General features: G+C 56.2%; 1 protein-coding gene across 4 annotated transcripts in view; it reads left to right on the top strand.

Moving 5' to 3' along the window:
* The window catches only part of CELSR1 (cadherin EGF LAG seven-pass G-type receptor 1), a 195322-nt gene that overhangs the window by 143589 nt on the left and 28903 nt on the right, over positions 1-22830 (top strand). For all 4 annotated transcript variants that reach the window (XR_007517446.1, XM_049884670.1, XM_049884669.1 and 1 more), the window contains exons 11-23: positions 197-310; positions 1303-1477; positions 2944-3085; positions 5209-5329; positions 7652-7835; positions 9095-9196; positions 10095-10189; positions 10884-11093; positions 12520-12703; positions 15320-15466; positions 16886-17087; positions 18328-18495; positions 20928-21054. Coding sequence is in view for 3 of the 4 variants with exons in the window: in XM_049884670.1 (XP_049740627.1) it covers positions 197-310; positions 1303-1477; positions 2944-3085; positions 5209-5329; positions 7652-7835; positions 9095-9196; positions 10095-10189; positions 10884-11093; positions 12520-12703; positions 15320-15466; positions 16886-17087; positions 18328-18495; positions 20928-21054 (1971 nt within the window). In the remaining variant the exon portion in view is untranslated. The remainder of the gene's footprint in view (positions 1-196; positions 311-1302; positions 1478-2943; positions 3086-5208; positions 5330-7651; positions 7836-9094; positions 9197-10094; positions 10190-10883; positions 11094-12519; positions 12704-15319; positions 15467-16885; positions 17088-18327; positions 18496-20927; positions 21055-22830) is intronic.

Below are 22830 nucleotides of genomic sequence, written 5' to 3'. Positions count from 1 at the left end.
GCCCTGGCATCGCGGGTGTCAGTCTCCTCGCCCTGGCATCGCGGGTGTCAGTCTCCTCGCCCTGGCATCTCGGCTGTCAGTCTCCTCGCCCTGGCATCAAAGCTGTCAGCCGTGCTCTCAGCACAAAGCTGCCCTTGGCCTGGCCTCCCCTGGGAGGGCTGCTGCAGGGATGGTGACGTTTCCTGTCTTTGCACAGAGCACAGTGCAGATCGGGAACCAGCTACCCGGGCTAAAGATGAGAAGCATCGTTGTCGGGGGCACGTCTGAAGACAAGGTGTCCGTGCGCCAAGGTTTCCGGGGCTGCATGCAGGTACGGAGAGTTCAGAGCCACCCTCCACCTCCGCTGGGCTGGGAGGGGGCCGCCAGCACCATACGGGTGCCGTTGGTCAACCTGCTAGTTTTCAGAGTTAGTTTTTATAAATAATTTCCCCAATAGGCATCTTGAACTTAACATGCTGAAAACAGACATCCTGATTTTGAGCTCAGACGTGTCCTGCCCCAGGATCCCCACTGGGTCAGGGGCTCCCCCACTTCCTCCCCTCATCCCCCCATTGTCCAATCCCCGTCTGCCTTCATGGCGTGTCCTGAACCCAGCCTCTCGCTGCCTCCACCCCCACCCTGTGCAGACAGAACCCAGCCCCTAGTCCTAGTCCAGGCCCCTGGTCCCAGGGTTCTAGCAGCAGCCAGTGAGTTGCTTAAAAGGGGCTCAGCTCACATGCCCCGCCCTGGCCTCGCCTGGCCTCTGCTCCTCACACCACCCACTGCACCCAGGTGACCTGGTCCCGTGTGACCTGCGAGCTCACTGCTGCCCCTCCTGCCATGCTTCGGCCACGGGGGCCTCCTGTCCTTGAACTCCCAGTTAGGCTCCTGTGTGTGCCATGCCTGGGACCCCCTTCACCTGGAATCTCCCTGCCTGGGACCCCCTCTGCCTACCTGCCCTGAAGCCAACGGAGCTCCCTGCCGCCCGCCCCCCCCACCCCCCCCCCCCACCCTGGTCGGCACTGCCCTGTCTTTCTGGTTCTCTCATTCGTGTTTTCTTTATACGGAATTACTACGGCTTTGTGTCCACACTGTTGGCCTCCCTCCCTGCCTGGAGCGTATACCTGACAAGGACAGGGTGACCGTCCTGCCGTGTCCCAGCACTCAGCTCCTCCCTCCCCAGCAGCTCCACCATCCCTGCTCTGTAGATAAGATATCCAACAGGGTCCTGGGGAGAAGTTGGGGTGCCCTACCCTCCACTGACCTCCTGAATCTCCTCCGGGTTCTTCTGGCCCTGAGCCTGACCAGCCCTCTCTGACCCAGGGAGTGAGGATGGGGGAGACATCCACCAACATCGCCACCCTGAACATGGACGACGCCCTCAAGGTCAGGGTGAAGGATGGCTGTGAGCTGGAGAGCCCCTGCGCCTCGAGCCCCTGTCCCCCCCACAGCCGCTGCCACGACACCTGGGACAGCTATTCCTGCCTCTGCGACAGAGGTGGGCACTGTTCCTTTGGTTTTAGAAATCAAGAGGGAAGCTGAGTCCAGGCGTCGGCTCGGTGGGTGGCCAGAGCCTGGGCCTTTGCTCAGCAACAAAGTAGCAGCCCTCTCTCAACTTTCAAATGCATTCTCCTGTCTGTCCTTTCTTGGCATACAGCAGACATTTCAGACTTTATTTTTTTTTTTAATAGTATTTTATTGTATTTTTGGTAGAAGTGTACAGAGCAAAACAGGTTCCCATTCAACCATTTCTACACATAACGTTCAGTGACATTGGTTACATTCTTCACATTGTGTCAACACTCTCATTATTTCCATTCGAGTTGTTTCACTCCCATTAACCTAGTCTCACAGCCCCCCAACCTTCTCAACTTTGCTTTAGAGTAGTTGTTGACCATTTGGTCTCATGGATAGTTTTTTAAAAGAGTGCAGTACTCAAGGTTAATATTCTTTATGAGCTAACCTGCTATTTAGCTAAAAGGTGACTTAAGGGGATAGTTTCATTCAAAGTTCAAAGAGTACCTCAGGGCAGTGGTCTCAGGAATTCCTCCAGTCTCAATGGGTCCAGTAAAACTGGATTTTTTTTGAGAATTTGAAGCTGTGTTCCATGTGTGTTTCCCTTTCTATCAGGATCAATCTATTGTGATCAGAACATTCAGTAACAGTAGCTGGGCACCATCTAGTTCTTCTGGTCTCATGTAGATAGTTCTATAGACTGGTTCCTTCTTTAAATCTCGGGTTTCCAAATTTCTTTTTTGCTCCAGACAGGCTATGTCTTAGATGGCTGTTCACAAGTTTTTAAGACCCCATATGGTACTCACCGGACTAAAATGTAGAATGTAAACTCTATGAACTATATTATGCCAATTGACCAAGTTGTCCCATGAGACTATAACCCTATGTCTTCAAGAAAACTAATCACGTGACGTGATTGGCACACAGCGAGATTGGAGCTAGAAAGTGAAAAGTACACATGCAAAAAAAATTATGCCTTCAGTGGTCACCCTAATTTTTGAGGTGCTAAAATCATTGTCAGCAGATACCCATCAGCCTTGTGTCCTGGGCTGGCTAGGCCCCCTCCATCACTGGCTCCCACCCTGCCTGGGGCAACTGCAGTAGACAGGCCCTTAGCCCCAGGGTCGTTGGGTCCACACCTCTCTGGGCCCCCCACTTCCTGGGGCAGCAATAGCAGATAAGCCCTGAACCCCAAGATGGCTGGTGCCTCTCCCCAGCCCTCTCCCTCCCCAAGCAGCCTTGGAGGCCTCAGTCCCTGCATTTGCAGGTCCAGCCACCTGCTGTTTGTACTCACCATCACTTCGTGGTGGCCCTGCCCCTTTCCTTTGCTGAGTATTGGGACAGCCGAGGCCCAGAGAAGCCCTGGGGTGATCATGACATCCTAACACAAGGGTCTCACTCTGTGATGTGGACCAACAGTGCTGAGGTAGCTGGCCCTTGTCTCCTCAGGATACTTTGGACGGAAGTGTGTGGATGCGTGCCATCTGAACCCCTGCGAGCACGTGGCCACCTGCGTGCATGCACCCAGCTCCCCCCGGGGCTACGCGTGCGAGTGTGGACCTGGCCACTACGGGCAGTATTGTGAGAACAGGTGAGCCCGCAGGTCCTCACCTTCCTCTGGGTGCCCGGCTACTGCTCCTCCAGAGGGGCTGTGTGCTACCTTCGCCCAAAGCACGTGTCATTCTGAGTAACAAGAACATTTTTTATTTGCTTTCAAATTTGACATCACACCAATCCCATGTGATCAGGTGTAACACAGCAGGTGGGCAGCGGGGCTGTAGGGAGGTGAGGGTTACGTGTAGGAAGTACTTGATCAGTGGGGTGGACATGAGCCCTGACGGGTCAGTGATCCTGCTGAAGCCCCAGCAGGGCAGCCACGTGCACCTGGGCTCTGAGCATGCCCTTTGCCAGCACCTGCCCACAGAACTCAGGTGTGGTTGTCACAGGTAAACCACCCTCCCAGGTGGGGCCCCTGGGGTCTTCATGACTCCACACTAGAGCCCTTCGGAGGTGATGTAATGGATTGCACATCTCCCTTGGCCACCTGCGGCCACCGTGGTGCCCAACGCCAGGGAAGAAGGAGCACATCGGCTGGCCCATGCTATTTAGAGAGAAAGCCTTGCTCTGCTTCTCTGCTCATTCTAGACCAGGATGGGGACTGCCATCCCTGCCTCCATGTCCTCGGGGTACAGTACAGCCCCATCCCAGGTCAGGGAGGGATGCATCCAGGGACAGCTTGGAGGAAGCGCCCTGGGAGTGCAGGGGGAGGTGGGAGCCAGGGAGGCTGTAGGGAGAGGACATCCCAGGTGAAAGCTGGCGCGGGCTGAGCCAGCAAGGAGCAATGGCACAGGGTGGTTTAAGGAATTTGGCGGGCTTAGTCCTGGTGGGCAGGGCCGGTGCTGCTCTGGTGGTGTGTCCTGAGCTGGGAGGCTGGGATATGAGGGCCTACCCAGAGTTCAGCGTGTGCAGGCTGCAGGGGCCAGCAGGAAACTGGTGAGATCGGATCTGGTTTTCGAGGGCCCACTGGCCACCACAGGAGTAGTTTGGAGCAGGCAGGGGACCAGCTGGGAGGTATTCCAGATGCACACCAAGGCTGCGGAGGGACGAGGGGAGGGGGACACACGAACGCTCTGGGATCCCTACTCTGTCAGTGCAGGTCCACAAACACTGACTGGACTGCCCTGGGCTCAGGTACCCTGCTCTGGTGGTTTGTATGCCTCAGGTGTGTACACAGTCAGTACTTCATAATGGCTTTTCATGGGAGTGAGTGAGTAGGAGAGGTGATCACCTGGTGATCAGGCAGATAGGAAGGCCATTAGCAGGACAGTAAGCGGGGGACGTGGTTTTGTTTTGGGGACATCAGCGGGAAGGTGAACCTGTGGTGATTGCTCAGGTGAGCAGTGGGGGTGGGGCCGGGGACAGAGGTAGCAGACAGCACCTGGGAGGGGCGGACTGGCCTCACCACCTCCTTACCTCCACATGTCTGCTGGGGGGCTCAAGAGCAGGACTGGGCCTGACGCCCTCTGAGCCCACCATGTCCCACGGTAGACCTTCCACATGCAGCTCTTTTGAGTTTGCTGATTTGAGGTCAGTCCCATCCATGGAAAGGCTGCTCGGACCATCCACGGGGATGGGAGCCAGCGACAGGCCCAGGAATCCTGGGAACAAGAAAGATGTCTTAGAAACCACCTTGTCCAGAAATTGGTGGGAACTTCCCAGCAGGTGCCCCCACGCGGGCGGCATCCCCCCCGGTGGGCGCCCCATCCCCTGTGAGCCCCCCGGGTGGCTAGGCTCAGTCATCTGTGGAAAGCTGGCCTGGTCATTGGGGCCCGGTCATCACTGAGCCCTCATGAGTGATGAATACCACACTGCCCTGCCAGCCACGAGTGCAGTGTGCTGTGGCCCAAGGCTCCGTGTGGTTCCATTTGTGTCTTTGAGGTAGAAGAAAAAGACGTGAGAAAACGTGTTATTTTAAAACAACTGTTTTGTAGGGAGTCTCTCTCCAGCCGTGGGGCCCTCAAGAGCTGGGAGAGGGCACTAACTTCTCAGAGGCCCTAGGGGAGCCTGGGATGGTTGATGGGATGTGCCCCAATCTGGGCCCAGTTGAGGATCCTAGCAGACACTTCTGTGCTGCCCAGGACCCCCCGGCGTCCCTTTTGTTCTGAAAAGGATATCAACACAATCTCTCCAACATCCACTCCGTTTCTCCAACAGAATCGACCTCCCATGCCCCAAAGGCTGGTGGGGGAGCCCTGTCTGCGGACCCTGCCACTGTGCCATCCACAAAGGCTTCGACCCCGACTGCAACAAGACCACCGGGCTGTGCCAGTGCAAGGTGAGGACATGGAGGGAGGGCAGGGCTGAGCCAGTGGGAGGTGAGGACCTGGGAGGGAGGGAGGGCAGGGCTGAGCCAGTGGGAGGTGAGGACATGGGAGGGAGGGCGGGGCTGAGCCAGTGCAAGGTGAGGACTTGGCAGGGAGGGAAGGTCAGTGCGAGGTGAGGACCTGGAAGGGAGAGCAGTGCTGCCCCAGTGGGAGGTGAGGATGTGGGAGGGAGGGCGGGGCTGAGCCAGTGTGAGGTGAGGACGTGGGAGGGAGGGAGGGGCTGAGCCCAGCACCCACCTCAGGTCCTGATCCCAGGGAGCTGGCACACATGTATGCACACACATCTACCTGTACACATGTGCACACACAGCACACAAATCTACCTGTATACACACACACGACATACCTGTAGACATTTGCACATGCACACAGCACACAAGCCTACCTGTACACATGCATGCGTGCACATCCACTGTACACATGCACACTGACTTGCACATGCCTACCTGTGCACACTCACTCGCACACACATTATCTCCCTGTACACACATTCGCACACACGTCCTGAGCCAGAGAGATCAGTGTGCACACACACACACACACCTGCACACATGCAGACACACAGGCACTTGAACACAAACCTGTCTGTAGAAACACACACACGTGTTTATGTGAAGCTGTGTTTTAGGCTCAGCTGCCCACCCACGTGCTCTTTGATGCCTGCACACACCTGGGACGCAGAATCCCTCACAGTCGTCAGCCAACACCCGGCCTGTAAGAGGAGACCCAGCCATTTCTCTGAAGGGCGGCTCTTCTTTGACACCGGCCGTGGTTCTCCCCGCTGGCCATTTCCTAGTCCTTTATCTGCCTGCATGGATGCTGGCTGGAATTTAAGCACATTAGAAGCGTTCCTCCATTCCCGCCCCCGCGTGTTCGGGTGCCACAGCTGTGCGGCACAGAAAACCTGCTTCCCCAGATCTCTGAATGTTCGAGCGTTCTTCCCTTCCAAATTGCACGACACCACCCACTCGACCTCACGCAGCGTCACCCACCGTGGGCGTCACTGGGTCCATGTCTGCTGTCGAGCAGCGATAACACAAAGCCCCGCAGATGTCTCGTGGTCGCAGCCGCGCTCAGCGAGGAACACGGCTGCCCCGCTGAGGTGGAGCTGACCCAGGAAAGGAGGTGGTAGTGGGGCGCCCTCAGGTGTGTCTGTTTAAATCAGAAATGTCCCAGATGCCGCACAGTGGGTACAAATGAGATGTGACTTGTCTCCTGACAAGCTTAAATGAAACAGGAGAACAGCGGCAGAGGGCCTGGCTCCGGCGGGTCACGCAGAGGGTGGTGCAGCGTCAGCGGGCAGCAGGCGGGAGAGACCAAAACCAAAGGCAAACCCGTTGCCATCAGTCGATTCTGACTCACAGCGACCCTATAGGACAAAGTAGAACTGCCCCATAGGGTTTCCAAGGAGCAGCTGGTGGATTCGAACTGCCGACCTTTTGTTTAGCAGCCAAGCTCTTAACCACAGTGCCACCAGGGCTCTGGGGGAAACGTTCTCATAATTTTTTTTTCATAAAAAATGGTAGAAAATGCAGAAAATAAAATTCAGCACAGTCTGACTTCCTGGGGTGACTGCGAACATTTTACTCTCCTTCCAAACATCACAATGTCCCATGCAGGTGGTGTCACAGTGTCACACAGGTGGCATCACAGTGTCACAACGCAGTTGGCGTCACAATGTCACGCACAGGTGGCGTCCTGCTATAGGCAGAGTGTGAGTCCCTGCAGAGCATAGGCACCTGGATATCGGCCCGAGAATCTGCCCAAACTACAGCTTGCTGGTTTTTTGGAGGAGGGACCTGCCAAGCGCGGGGTGGCTGGTAAATGGCTGAGCTGGGCGTAAACTGGGACTTTCCAAACCCAGAGCACATTATCTGGACTGTCACCTGACCTGGCAGTGACGGACATTGAGGTTTTTTTATTAAAAAATAATAATAATAAAAAAATAAAAGTTGTTCCTCATTTTTGACAATTTCAAAAAAAAAAAATGCTGCAAGGGCCATGAACATCCTTAAGTCTCTGTTTGAGTCTCTGATTCTTTTGGGGACAAATAGGAAAGTGGCCCAAGGTACACGTTTGCTACAAAATAACGGAGGGAGCCTGTCGCCTGGCTGGGCTCAGGGAGTGTGGGCAGGGGAGAGGTGAGAGGCCCAGGGGCTGGGTTGGTAGCCACTGAGGATACACCGGGAAGGGTGCTGCGGTTGCCCGGGGGCTGACCTTCCAGAAGTGGGAGTCGAGGCTCAGGCGGTCACACGCCCCTCTTCCCTCTGCAGGAGAATCACTACAAGCCTCCTGACCAGGACGCCTGCCTGCCCTGTGACTGCTTCCCACATGGTGCCCACAGCCGCACCTGTGACGCAGACACCGGGCAATGTGCCTGCAAGCCAGGCGTCATTGGGCGCCAGTGCAACCGCTGTGACAACCCCTTCGCCGAGGTCACCACGCTGGGCTGCGAAGGTCCGCAGTGGTTCCTGAGCCCCTCAGGCCACATCTTGGGGGCAGGCTGCTGGGCCAGCACATACATGTGTCTGCATGTGTGCGTGTGAGTGTCAGCGTGTGTCTGTGTGTGTGCTTGTGTTTGTGTGTGCATGTCTGTGCATGTCTCTGTCTCTGTGTGTCTACATGGGTCTACATGTGTCTGTGTGTGTATATGTCTGTGTCTGAGTGCATGTGTGTTGCATGTGTCTGTGTGTGCCCGTGTGCCTGCATGTGTGCGTGTGTGTGTCTGTGGGTGTCTGCGTGCATGTGTGTGTTGCATGTGTCTGCATGTGCCTGTGTATCTGTGTGTGTCTATGTGCATGTGTGTTGCATGTGTCCATATGCACCCGTGTGTGTGTGTACATGTGCATTATGTGTGTTGCATGTCTGTGTGCCCGTGTCTGTGTGCCTGTGTCTCAGTGCATGTATGTCTGTGTGTGCCCATGTGTCTGTGTGTGCCTGTGTGTCTCAGTGCGTGTATGTCTGTGTTTGCCTGCGTGTGTGTGTTGCATGTGTCTGTGTGTGCCTGTGTTGCAGTGTGTATGTGTGTGTTTGCCTGTGTGTGTTGCATGTGTCTGTGTGTGCCTGTGTGTCTGCGTGTGCCCGTGTGTCTGCATGTGCCCATGTGTCTGCATGTGCCCGTGTGTCTCAGTGTGTGTATATGTCTGTGTGTGTTTGCCTATGTGTGTGTGTTGCATGTGTCCACGTGTGCCCGCGTGTCTGCGTGTGCCCGTGTGTCTGTGTGCCTGTGTGTCTTAGTGTGTGTATATGTCTGTGTGTGTTTGCATGTGTGTGTTGCATGTGTCTGTGTGCCTGTGTGTCTCAGTGTATGTCTGTGTGTGTTTGCCTATGTGTGTGTGTGTGTTGCATGTGTCTGCGTGTGCCCGTGTGTCTGCATGTGCCCGTGTGTGTGCCCTTGTGTCTCAGTGTGTGTATATGTCTCTGTGTGTTTGCCTGCTTGTTTGTGTGTGTGTGTTGCATGTGTCTGTGTGTACCCTGCACACTCCTGGGGAATGCTCTGCAGGTGGCTGGTTGGACTGTTTCCTTTGCCTTTGGAAGCCTGGCCCTGCAGAAGAGGTGTGGTTAGAGCCTGGGTCCTCCCAGTTTGATTCTACCTGGTGGAGGGTAGTGAGTGGCCCAGTCCGTGGGGGACAGAGCCTCCCCTAGGGAAGCGCGCAGGGCAGGTGGTGTCCTGGCTGGCCGCGCGGGGCTGAACTGTCCTCTCCCACTGTTTGTAGTGATCTACAGCGGCTGTCCCAGGGCGTTCGAGGCCGGCATCTGGTGGCCGCAGACCAAGTTCGGGCAGCCTGCAGCGGTGCCATGCCCCAAGGGCTCCGTGGGTGAGTATCGTGGCCTGTGGCCTTCCCTGGGTGAGGAAGCGCACCGAGGCCACTCATTGACAGGGCCCACAAAATCGTCAGTGTCAGCAGACCGTCTGAGGAGCTCTTCAGCCCGAGCGTCAGGGGGAAATAAGACGTCTTCCTTAATGTTGTTGTGTGCCATTGAGTCGGTTCCAACTCATAGTGACCCCACGTGACAGAGCAGAACTGCCCCGTAGGGTTTCTTAGTCTGTGATTTTTACAGGAGCAGATCACCAGGTCTTCCTTCTGCGGAGGTGCTGGGTGGGTTTGAACCACCAACCTCTCGGTTAGCAGCTGAGTGCTTAACCACTGAGCCACCAGGGCTGCTTTTTTTATAGCAGACAAAGCAGACAGGCATGATGCAAAAATGAGTGGTGTGGCTCAAGTCCGGCCCGCGCCCGTGTCCTGCTCGGTGCTGCCGCCCCCACTGGGGAAAAGGAGCTGCGGTGGTCACAGCACTGGCTTCTCTTTGTAAGATGGGGTGACTGCGTCTGCTCCTGGAGATGGTGCACGGAGAGCGTGCGGCGCAGGCGGGGTCCGGCTCACACGGGCGAGGCGCGTGGACGTCACTGGCACTGTGCATGGTTTAGCTGGCTTCTTTTTCACAGTCTTGCACGAACGTTCGCTCTTATTTCCCAGACGGTTCAGGTAGACAGAACAGCCTGGATGTAGATGTCTGGGCAGCTGTAAACGTGGCCCTGCAGGACACAGCAGTGTGTGTGGTGGCTGCACGGTGTCCTCTAACCGTGTCACCCGTGTCTTGGCCCCTCAGCCCAGTGCGCCAGGCCTCAGCAGACGCAGGCTGGGACGTTAGCACAGACACGCGATGGCTCCCTCTCCCAGTGCCAGGTCTGCTTAACGGTTCTTGGCTCTCTAGGAAACGCAGTGCGGCACTGCAGCGGGGAGAAGGGCTGGCTGCCCCCCGAGCTCTTCAACTGCACCTCCTCCTCCTTCCTGGACCTCAAAGTCATGGTAGGCAGACCTCAGAGAGAGCATGCAGGGGCCCCGCGTGTTGTGGGGGACGGGGTGAGGGCAGGCGGGATTGCACAGATGCCACGCGTCTGGGCAGAGGCCAATGGGGGCTCATTCCATGACTCGGGAATATTCGGGGTCACTGTCTGTTCTGGGGCCCCACAGCCGAGCACCTCCCTTTCTGTCACCCCACAACCAGCTCTGGTGTCTTTGGTTTTGCAGACTCAGGGCCCCGATATTCAAGTCTGCTCATTCTCAGATTCCGTCCAGTTTTCACCTCATTATATTCTTGTGCTCCTTCCATTTAGCCTTTTTTTTTTTCCAAGAAAAAAAAACTTGCTGCCGTTGAGTGAATTCCAACTCATAGCGACCCCAAGTGTAACAGAACACAACTACTTCATAGGGTTTTCTCAGCTGTGATCTCTATGGAAGCAGACGGCCAGGGCTTTTCTTCCGCAGCAGCACTGGGTGGGTTTAAACCACCCACACTTTGGTTAATAGCCAATCGCAAACCCTTTGCACCCCCAGGGTCCCGGCGGGTCCTACTTTTTCTAATTATCCACCAACATTATTTTGGATTTCAGAATTTTTTAAAGTCCCCTTCTGACAGATAAGCTTCCACCAGAAAGTCGTGAACTCCTGACGGCCGCTGGAGTAGCTCTGAAAGCCTTCTGTTTGCTCCCGCTCCTTCCAGAACGAGAAGCTGAGCCGCAACGAGACGTGGCTGGATGGCGACAGCTCTGTGCGGCTGGCCAAGGCACTGCGCAACGCCACGCGGCACACTGGCGCCCTGTTCGGCAACGACATCCGCACCGCCTACCAGCTGCTGGCCCGCGTCCTGCAGCACGAGACCCGGCAGGAGGGCTTCGACCTGGCGGCCACGCGGGACTCTGGCTTCCACGAGGTGGGACAGGCGGTGACTGTGGCCAGAGTGGAGCCTCAAATGGTCCCTTATTGGCACCGCCTTTTCAGTAGAAACCCACAAACACTATGTAGTTTCCCCTCGAAGGAGACGTGGCAAATAAACGTCCTGTCCGTAAGAGCATCCCCCTCCATAAGGACCTTGCCTGCAGTGGACACCAGTCAGCTCTGTCCACCAGCATCACAGGTGACGAAGGACACTTTAAAAGAGATTGAACACAAACTTACTTTCATGGCATTTTTACCCACTTTTTAAGGAAACCGTGACCATTCCCGAGCTGTCCGCTACAGTAGCTGAACAGTGACAGAGTGTCACATAAAGCAGCTGACAACAGCAGGCAAGAGGGGCTCCCAGGGCTCCGTCCCAGCCCGAGGCCTCCTTGGGGAGCAGACCCCACACAGTCGGCCCCTAACTCGCTCCCATTCTGAGCGGCCTGGCAGGCAGCTGCGGTGGTAGCCCATGTTCTAAGTGGTTTAGGGTACCTCACCCGCTTGTTCCTCACACATCCTATGTCACAGTTCTGGTATCACCCCATTTTACATATAAGGAAACTGAGGCCCAGAGAGCTACGGGGTTTGCCCAAGGTCACACAGTTCGTTGGGGAGGTACCCAGAGGCCCCTGCCCATTGCACTCTGAGGGTCTGCTGCAAACGCCCATGCCTTTGCCCAGGCGCCCTCCCGTTAGATACCCAGGCCCCAAGAATACTGGTGAGCAGGCATCCCTTTTGTCCTGACATCTGTGACCTGCTCTGGAAAGCCTGGTCTCATGCTTCCTTGTTCACACCTCTCCATGACACCCCCCGCCATGTCCATGGACACCCCTTGGGGCCCGAGCAGGTCCCTGGCCTCTTGGAATCCAGACCTGAGGGTCTGTGCTGACAGGTTTGCCCCCCACTCTGATTCTTCACAAACGGGAGCCCCCACTGGTTTCTGTACCAGACATGGCTCAGGGACCCCGCGGAGAGCCCCACCTCCCCCCAGGCCACCCGGCCACCACCCTTCACATATGCATCAGGGTACACAGGAGTCAGGGACATCCCCAAGACTCAGCTGAGGAATCACTGACCCCACAGCCTTGGGGCTACCTGCTCAGAGGAGGGGTGGCCCTTCGCAGCTACCTGGTTTACCTGGAGGGGACCACTGATGAAACCAGGGGTGTCTCCACACGTGTCTCGGGACACAAACAGGGAAACCTCCACAGGGCTCCTCTCTGTAAAGTTTCCTGCCTTGAAAATTAACGCCAAAAAACTCTCCCCACTCTGGTCCTGCCGGCTTGGTCTTGACAATGTGGGGGCTTTCTAGAAGCTGCATTGCTCCTGAGGGCAGCTGGGTCTCTGATCACTGGGCATGTGGCCACATGGCCCATGGTGGACTGAGGCTGAGCACCGTCCCTCTGTCTGCCCGACAGGATGTGGTGAGTGCGACCAGTGCCCTCCTGGCCCCAGCCACCCGGCCTGCCTGGGAGCAGATCCAGAGAAGCGAGGGTGGCTCGGCAGAGCTGCTGCAGGGCTTCGAGGCCTACCTCAGCACCATGGCGCGCAGCGTGAGGAAGACCTACCTGCTGCCCTTCGTCATCGTCACCCCCAACATGAGTAAGGGCGGGACCCGTGGGGGGCCAGGCTCATGGATTCACCACGCCTGGGCTGTGGCCTCCAAAGGCTGAGCTGCCTGGGGGTCTGGGGGGTACAGCCCCCGCCGCCTGGCCACTTGCTTAGAAAAGTGACATCATGTCCATGTACCTCCACATTCCTGGCTGTGTCCATTGGGGGGCCATTGGGAAGTTGAAGGTGATCCATGATAACACACCTCACCCCTCCAGCCCCGGGGTCGGTGTGGTCCTAGGCAGAGGAGGCTTTGAGCCGAGGCCACAGCGCAAGGCTGGCGGCCCAGCAGGCCCCGGGCACTCAGTGCGGGCTTTCTAGTGACCCTGGGGGTGAGTATGTCACCTCTGTAGCCTCGGCCGAGCACCCACAAAGCGTGCAGGATAGGCTGTTCAGGGTGGGAGGGAAGGGTGGGTTTCTTCATGCAGAGCAGCCCCCAGGTGGTAGAACCAGCCCCACCCACTCCACACAGATAGAGCTGACAAAGTCCCTGGGGGGTGGGCCCCACATGAGGGGCATGCGGTCAGCACAAGGGGTTGTCCCTTCAGAGGGATTGGCCCATCGATTATCACAGCAGACTCCCCCTACTGTTTGTCACGGGCATGGCCAGGTCCCTAACCTGGGAGGGGCCCTCAGTTACTGTCCAGAAGACAGGCTGCTCTAGACATCCAGGGTCTGACCCGCCCTGCCCTGGGGTGGAGGTGGGCTCATGGGCGCCCTGCCATAGTTGGAGGCAGGATGGGAGGGTAAGGCCCCCACATGCCCACTTTCTGAAGAGGAGCCCTGGTGGCACAGTGGTTGAGAGGTCAGACTGCTAACCAAAAGGTCAGCAGTTCAAATCTACCAGCCACTTTTTGGAAACTCTATGGGGCAGTTCTGCTCTGTCCTTTAAGGTCACTGTAAGTTGGAATCGACTTGACGGCAGCAGGTTTAACATGTCCCAGAAGAGGTCCTGGCCAAACCGCCTGCAAGCTCAGGGCTGCACAGGACCCAGGAGCACCTGGTCCCCTGCACATGGACCCCCCCCACACCTGGGCCCCCCTGCACCTGGTCCAGCCTCCAGAGCCCTTGGGCAGAATCCCAGACTTGTCCCCTTTGTGCCACCCCTCCAGTGAGGGGCTCCTCTCTCCCAGGTCGCCTGGTGCCCTCGTCCTGGGAGCCCTCCTGCCCTGGGTGAGAGCTGCCAGCACGTTCTCCTTGGACCCCCGTGTGCTGAATCACAGGTCACCATGTCCACCCTTGGTCTCCTTGGGGCCAAGCACCCTGCTCAGCCCTTCCTCCTGCAGTCTGGCTCTCACCCCACCCAACCATCAGTGTCTCCAGAGCCGGCGCCCACCCTGCTCCTGCAGGTGGTGAGGGCACCACTCATACTGAGAATAATGGATCGGGGGCTCAGCAGGAGACTTGGGGCATCTCCCTGGGGGACACAGGTCACTACCTAGCCCTGTGACGGCGCCCCTCAGAGCAGGGGCATCAGCACAATGCAGAGGTACCCCCACAGGACAGACTTGAACGTGTCATGCACCAGTAGAATCTAGAGCTCTCGGGCCTGTCTCAGGAGCCACTTAGGCTCTGCCTCCGGGAGTTAGAGGGAGAGAGATTGGGATGGGGCTCCCGCTGTGAGCCGCTCTCTCAGGGTTATGTGTGGAAGTCTCATTGCCTCCTGTCCTGAAGGAGCTGTAGGGCACAGCCACATTCATGCACTGACTGCTTGGGGTGTGCACCACACTGACAGTAATGCCGAGCACCTGCATAGCACCCTGCACACGTGGAATGCCATGCAAACGTGTGACATGCATGTGTATAGTGACATGCATCTGTAACACCATGCACACCTGTAATGACATGCATACGTGTAACACCATGAAATATAGGTAACACCGTTCACACCCATAATGACGTGCATATGTGTAACACGGTGCATATAGGTAACAACATGCACACCTGTAATGACGCGTGTATATGTAACGCCATGCATATATGTAACACTGTGCACACATTGAATGATGTACACATGTGTAACAAGCATGTGTGTAACCCCATGCGCATGTGTAGTGCCATGCACGTATGTAATACCACGCAATTGTGTAATACCATGCCTGTATATAACCCCATACACACATGTAACACCATGTACACGTGTAATACCATGCATATGCGTAACACCGCGTACATGTGTAATGCCGTTTATACGCGTAACACTGCGTTGTGTAATGCTGCACACGTGTAACACCGTGTGTGTAATGCCGTGCATACATGTAACCATGTGTGTGTCATGCCACGCACACGTGTCACGCTACGTTCACACGTAGTGCATGCAGCACACTGGCCTCCCAGGATCTCAACCCATCACAGGCCCCAGCCCACTGGCTCCTGGACACCACGTTAAACACCTGAGCCTGCTCCCGCTGACTCCCTTCACACGCGGGTGTTCTCCTGAATGACTGAGCGGGCAGAAAGGACACGGAGAGGTGGAGCTGGATCCCCTGTTAGAGGTGCTCGGTTAGCGACGGCAGCTCTGGTCGATCGGAAAGCAGTAGTGGTTCCAGGAAGCTCCTGTGAGTGCAGCTGGGGTTTGTGTGTGACTGAAATGAACTGTCCCCACAGTCCTTGCCGTCGACATCTTCAACAAGTCTAACTTCACGGGAGCCCGGGTGCCGCGGTTTGAGAACGTTCGCGAAGAGTACCCGAAGGAACTGGAGTCCTCGGTCGTCTTCCCTGCAGACTTCTTCACACCACCTGAGAAGAAGAAAGGTAAAACCACCTAGGAGATGACTGCTGCCGTCTGGGGCCGGAGCACGGCACTTTGCAGGAATCCTGGAAAACGAGCCCCACCGTCCCCACCGGCAGCCCACTCGAGGGGCGGCCGGGGCGTGTGCTGGTGTCAGAGCTGATTGGCAGGCATCTCAGTAATTTATAATGTGACAAATAAGCGAGCCCTTGGAACTGCACGTGCGCGAGCCCTCCTCGGTGTGCAGTGAGGGGCTGCCCACACGTGGGGTCACCATGTGTAGGAACTGACTTGGCGGCAATGCGTCTGGTTTTTTTGGTTTTAGGTTCACACACTTAGAACAGGTAACAAGCAGGAGGGCCACACACCTTGACCGTCCCCCTCCCCAGAAGAACCCAGAGTCGTGCCTGTGTATCATGCTTTAAGCCAGGAGTGTGATTATACTACAGAGTGGCTTAAATATGTGAAATTGTTTTCAGGTGTTTTTCATAGCTCGCTCTCAGCTACTAAAAACTTCTTCCCAGAATAATACCCGTTGCCATGGAGCCAACCCTGTGTGTGTCAGAGTAGAACTGTGCTCCAAAGGGTTTTCAGTGGCTGAGTTCTGAGAAGTGGATCACCAGGCCCTTCTTCTGAGGCATCTCTGGGTGGAGTCGAACCCCCAACCTTTGGTTAGCAGCCAGGTGTGTTCACCGTTTCACCACCCAGGGACTCCTAAACATTCCATAAGGGATAATTTAAAATTTGAAATGTTTTCAGTAAGTTGGTTTTTCACATTCATTAGCAAATGTATTAGTAACTTTTTTATAAAGTTACTGAAATTACAATTTATAAAATCATTTTAAAACACATTGTGTGAACCTGGGGAAAAGAGATGGAATAGGCTGCCACAAAGGCCCCTAAGTGGCCCAAACTTAGGTTAGCTATGCTCGACTACTACCCTAAAGGTTGGTGGTTCGGACCCACCCAACAGCACTGTGGAATAAAGTCCTGGAGATCTGCCTGCATTAGGGCTACCATGAAGAAAACCCTAAGGAGCACAGTTCTGCTCTGTAACACACGGGGTCGCTGTGAATCGTAACCGACTTGACGATGATGGTTTGGTCTTTTGGGTGTAGGCTCACACATTTAGAACAGGTGACAAGCAGGAGGGCCCCACTCCCTGGCCCTCACAAAGTTCCATGCTGTCTCTCTCTGTTGCATCAGTCGCTGAGTTTTTCTGGTTATCTGAGTGCTATTTCTCATGCCTTCAGTCTTTCAAAGCGGGCTTTACTCAGATGTGGGGTCACAGCAGGTGCCGACCCATCTTACAAGCTGTGTGTCATTTTGGGCTTGCTCACCCCGTGATGCCTGCTGATTGCTGAGAAGCACCAGCCCAGGGAGCATGGCCTGGCAGGACAGAACTGGGTACGCAAGCCTCACCCTCTGTGCCCTCGTTGCAGAAGGCCCCACGGCCAAGCCGCCCAGCCGGAAAGCCGCCCCGCAGCCAGCACACCTGGGGCCCAGCACTGAGAGGGAGGCCGTGTCCAGACAGCGGAGACACCCGGACGAGTCCAGCCAATTTGCTGTCGCCCTGGTCATCATCTACCGGACCCTGGGGCAGCTGCTGCCTGAGCACTATGACCCTGACCGTCGCAGCCTTCGGTATGGCCAGGTGCCAGGCTCCCGAGGGCCTGAATCTCAGCCACCCAAACAAGGTTATACCAGACCCTTGCCTGAGGAAAGAGACCCTACCCATGTTGGTCCTAGTCAGCCGTTGCCTCCTCCTGCCTCGTCCCCGCTCCTAGCCCTCCATCCTCAGGCCTCAGCTCCTGGCACACCCCGGTGTCTCTGCCAGGAAGGCCCCCAGGGCCCATTGTAAATCTGCCCACACCCAGAAAAACATGCTTCCCGTCGCGGCCCAGCACTCACAAGGGCGACTCCATAAAGACTGGGTGAAGTCAAGGATCCACCCACAGGAGCGTCACGCCCTCAGAGAGGCATGCACACTGAGGCCTCTCTAGCTGAACCTGAAAGTCGTTTTCTAGAAGCTTCCCTGGGCTCTGCAGCCTTCGCGTCCATGACCCTTACTGACTGGACGATATTCCCCCACAAGCTGTCTTAGCCTCCTAGGGCTGCCATGACAAAGTACACCAACAGGTGACTTAAGAGAAGTTTGTTGTTCCGCAGTCCTGGAGGCTGAGAGTCCAAAGTCCGGGTGTCAGCAGGGCTGAATTCTACCCAAAGGCTCCAGGGGAAGCTTCTTCCTCGTCTCTCCCAGATTCTAGTGGCCCTGGGCGTTCTGGGCTTGAAGCCACAGATAATCCCTCATCACACGGCCTTCCTGTCTCCCTGTCCCTTCCCTTCTCCCCTTTTATAAGGACACCACTCAGATGGGATCAGGATCCGCCCAACTGCGAGCCTGTGTTAACTGAAAGCATCCTCAAAGGCCCTATTACCAAACAAGGTCACGTTCACAGGCGCCAGGAGTTAGGACTTGAGCACATCTTTTTGGAGGCACAGTTTTCAATCCACAAGAAGCTGTAGTGTGTGTCTCCAGCTTCCTTTCAGCAGACATTTAAGCCGTTGCTTCTGTTTTTGCTGTTACATACTACCGGGCTGTAACAGCTTTGTGAATACACCTTCTCTTTATTTCTGAATTTCTAACATCCACCTTTTGCCCAGAGGTGGTGTGCCTCCCCCCATGTGCTCTCTGTAGTGGTGATAACCCTGCTTTGGGGGTGAAGGCGGTCCCCCAGGCCTGCTGAAGAGCAGGGTCTCTTTCCCATGCTCACAGTCTGCAGTTAGGTGCTGACAGAAGGACGGCTGACCTCTGTCCCCGGGTGTGCATGTGAGTTTAAAATGGACGTTTCCTCAGCGAACTTCTGCCTGGTTCCCGTGACAGGCTGCCCGGCCGGCCGGTCATCAACACGGCGGTGGTGAGCGCAGTGGTCTACAGTGAGGGCGCTGTGCTCCCCAGCCCCCTGGAGAGGCCCGTCCTGGTGGAGTCCATCCTGCTGGAGACAGAGGAACGCACCAAGCCCACCTGCGTGTTCTGGAACCACTCAATCCCGTGAGTGTGACGCTGCTGGAGGCGAGGGCGGCCATCTCCTACCCCGGGAGCGTGACGTCTCAGTGTGAGGCTTTGCTGAGGCTGGAGCTCCTGGCAGGTCTTAGACACCCAGGCTGGCTGAGTGTCCCAGGGGCCTTCTTTCCTGGCCTGTTGCTCCCCTCCCAGCCGCCATGGGGCAAGAGGCTTATCCTCCAGCTCTGTTCTTAGAGGCGTGAGAGTCTCCGTAGGCGCACACACAGAGACATGTACACACACATGCACACAAAGACATGCACATGTGGAGACATGCACATGTGGAGACGTGCACATGTGGAGACATGCATGCACGCAAATATGTACACACACATGCACACAGGTGTTCACACATGTGTATATATGCACACAGAGATGTACACACGTGGAGACATGCATGCACAAGACATGTTCGCACATGCACACAGGTGTTCATACGTGTGTGTGCACGCGGAGACACAGACATGCACACACATGCGTGTGCACATATACATGCAGACACACACATGCACATACAGACGCCCCAAGAAGGGTCAATGTTGGAAACGGGCCACTCCCCTGCAGGGCTCCTGGTCCACTGCCACACAGCGCTGCGGCTTGTGTCCTGGGCCCAGGAGCCCCTCCCCCTGACAGCGGCAACTCTCAGACATGCGTGTGGGTCTCTATATCAGACGGGCTCCCCGCCCTCTGCCCTGCTGCGAGGCCATCGCAGCACAGCTGCTGGGGCTCTTTTACCCCAGAGGGGCCACACGTTCCTTAGTTTTCAGCCCGTCTCAGACAAGCGTCCAAGGCCTCCAGCAGACTGTCAAAGGCATGCAGTGGCTCATGGTAGCGAACGCTCTAGCATTCTGAGTGTTACTCATTCGTTCACACAGAATGTTCTAGGAAAAGGTATTCTATAGTTATAGAAACGAAAGTGAGTGGTTTTTACCCACAGGTGAGGCTTTAGGGTCGTTTTCTGTTGTCTGAAAGCCAGCGGGGCTCCTGTTTGTTTCTTTAGCGGCAGGGCTTTCTGTGTGAGCCCTGACTTGTGGGTGCCGGGCTGTGTCTGCTCCCTGTTTCTCCGCTCGTTTGCTTTCCTGGTTCCATCTGGATTTTAGTAGAAAACAGAGCCGAGCCCTTGCCACGCGGCTTTGCTGCGTTGAAGGGAGGCCAAGCACGGTCTCCAACAAGAACGACTGCTGCTCCTCCCCACGCCAGTAGAGGGCGCCGGCAAAGGGGTGCCACCCTCCAGGAACAGAGGGAGTGCAGCCGAGCTCCCCCACCCACCCCACGCCCCCACGCCCAGATGGTGTGCTTCTGGGACTTCCTGTGTGATGCTGCATTCCCTAAAAACACAGATCCGCTGGATCGAGCTAGAGGGGACCCCTTCAAGTGCTGAGCTGGGTGTGCTGCCCGGGGTGAGCCAGCAGATACCCTCCCCTTGGGGCAGCATGTTTGGCAGCCAAAGGGACCAGCGTCCTTTTGCCCCTGCCACGGTACCCTCCAAAGCCTTGTTAATGAGCAGCCAGCCCAGTGTGTGGGGTACAATAGGCGCTTGGTTTGAAAAGGAGACAATGGCGGGATCATTTTCATGACGAGGGAAGTGCTGCTGTGAGACGCCTGGCCAGCTCTCTTTCTCTCTTTGGTCACTCCTGGCAGTCAGCTATTGCTATAATTACTGCTCTCCTCTTTGGGTGGTATTATCCACAGATCTGAAAGCTCTTGGCAAACGCATATTAACACTCACGTCCCATTTCACAGATGAGTAAACTGAGGCTCAGAGGGGTTATGTGATTTTCCCAGAGTCAGCAGGGGCGGGGCAGGGCCCTCCATGAGGCCGAGACACACCTCCCCGCAGCTCGTTATTTGGGACTTCCCAACAGTAAAACCCGGGTAATAATAGAGCCGGACTTTCCAGCCGTTCCCGTAAAAGATTGTGCAACCTGCAGATGAATAGGTGAAACGCATGTGAGAAATTATTTCTTAAATCATTTAGGCTCAAAAGGAGGCTTGAGTACAAAGTACCTGTTTTAACCACGGGCCAGTGTTTCTCATACAAAGGGATGCCGAGTGGGCCTAAGACGCTGCCATTTAGGTTTTATTGCCGGGTGGCATGGAAGACTTGAACTTCAGAAAGTGCTCATTAGAAGCCCTCAGCAGCCACAAAAGGGAAGGGAGACTGTTCACACAGCCCTGAATGACAGCGGTCTGTTGTTCCAGACAAAGGCGACCAAAGGTGTTTGTCTTCAGGGCATGACGATGTCAAAGGAAGGCAGGTGAAGGCTACGCCACAGCGTCATTGGACTTTCTGTGGGAGCAAGTCACTGCTGTTAGCATCTGTCCGTTCCTTTGACTGAGGCTGGTGGACAGGACGGCTGCCCCCTGGCCTTCTGTGATGGAGGGAACCGGCTCACCCACCCTTCTTCCTTTTTCCACAGCCTCGGCGGGACCGGAGCTTGGTCGGCCAAGGGCTGTGAACTTCTGTCCCGGAACCGGACACACGTGGCCTGCCAGTGCAGCCGCGTGACCAGCTTCGCGGTGCTCATGGATGTGTCCCGGCGGGAGGTGGGCGTGGCAGCCTGCCTGCCCGGGTCGCGGGATCAACCCCTTTGGAAATATATCCTGCCCCTCCGCCAGCTCTAGCTTTCCTTTGAGAGCTTTGAACAACCTGAGTCGGCCAATTAAAACCCACGTTTGAGGAGAGAGTTGGCCAGAATTTGCTAGGATTTCCATCACAAAACCCCATTAAAAGGGCTCTCAAAGAGCTGAGGTTGTAAATGAGAAATCGCTGGGGCTGACCCTAGTCTCAGACTCCAAAGAGATCCCTCAAATGTAGACCTCACTTCAAAGCGGGTTTTCAGCGCCTTTTAGCTGATGCTCAATTCTGAGAGAGAAAAGCCTGGGGCTGGTGTGTACAAAGCAGGTATCTCCCTCCAGCCACTGCAGACGCCGGGTGGGAAGACAAAGGGGCCTTGGTCCCCAGCCCCAAGCTCTGGCAGCTAATGTTTAACCTCCGCCATTGAAACCGCCTGGGAACAGGAGCCGGCCTCTGAGGGCCCGCGGAGGGGCTGTGCCCTGGGGAGGGCCTGCGGCCTCTGAGGGCCCGCGGAGGGTCTGTGCCCTGGGGAGGGCCTGCCCGGAGTCCCATTAGGAGGTCAGCAGGGCCGGTGTGTATGGGACACCGTATTAGGAACTGAGAGTAGAGGCCTGTGTGTGACCTCACTGTTGTCACCTCCTTCTTGGGGCTGGGACGCCATCCAGGAGCCCAGGACTTGGACCTTCCCAAGGGGATTCTGGTTTGAAGTGGGCCGAGCTCCTCTCACATCCTTGGAAAGGGAGTGAGACGTGGGGACACTGCTAACTGGAGACAGGTGCCCAGGGGATCGCGTGCTCTGTGTAATCGCGGGGCAGTGACATGAAGCCGGCCCCTTGGCCTTCCCCTGACAGTGGGGCGCCCCTCGTGGGTGGCCCAGGGCCCAGCATTGCTGTTGCTCTCGTGAGTTGCCGTGGAGTCGGCTCTGACTCGTGGCGACCCCATGTTCAACAGAACGAAACGTTGCCCGGTCCTGCACCGTCCTCACAATCGTTGGTGTGCTCGAGTTTTCGCAGTGGCAATAGGTCGACGGTTTGAACCCACCAGCTGCTCCTCAGGAGAAGGATGTGGCAGTCTGCTCTGTAAAGATTACAGCCTGGGAAACGTTACGGGGCAGTTCTGCTCTGTCCCATAGGGTTGCTATGAGTTGGAATCAACTTGACGGCAATGAATTTGGGGTTTTGTGTTCACACTGGAGGGATTTGGGGTCATCTCAGGGCTATGAAGCTGGGAAGAGCTAACCCTCAGGCTAAGGAAACTAAAATTCAGAGAGAAAAAATGAGACCTGAGTAGGACTCAGGCCCGCATGTCCCAGGGGTACCTTGAAGCCAGAGACTTCGGACCAGCCCCCCAGGCAGTAGGGAAGCCAGGGGGTGGCTGCAGTCCTGGGTATCTTGCCCCTCATGGGGGCAGCAGGCTACAGGAGTCACCTGAGGACCCAGGGCCCCCGGAGAAGCAGAGCAGACTGAGGGCAGAGCATCAGGCCTCCCCACACCACCCAGTGCTGGTTCCCAGGACCCCCTGGGCGGCCTGTGGCTCAGATCCAGGGGTGCACAGTTCTCTGTCACCAGAGCAATACTTCACGGAAGCTACCGGAAAATCAGAGCTTGTTGTTCCCAAAATGGCAGATGTCCTCAGGTCTCAGTGTCCTATTGCTGTAACAGAAACACCACCAGGGAGAGATGGGGCTTTGACAAACAGAAATTTATTTTCTCACAGTTCTGGAGGCCAGAAGTCCAAATTCAGAC

Source organism: Elephas maximus, chromosome 4 (genome assembly GCF_024166365.1).
Source record: "Elephas maximus indicus isolate mEleMax1 chromosome 4, mEleMax1 primary haplotype, whole genome shotgun sequence".
In the NCBI taxonomy this organism is placed as follows: domain Eukaryota; kingdom Metazoa; phylum Chordata; class Mammalia; order Proboscidea; family Elephantidae; genus Elephas; species Elephas maximus.
This window is presented reverse-complemented; position numbering and strand designations above follow the sequence as displayed.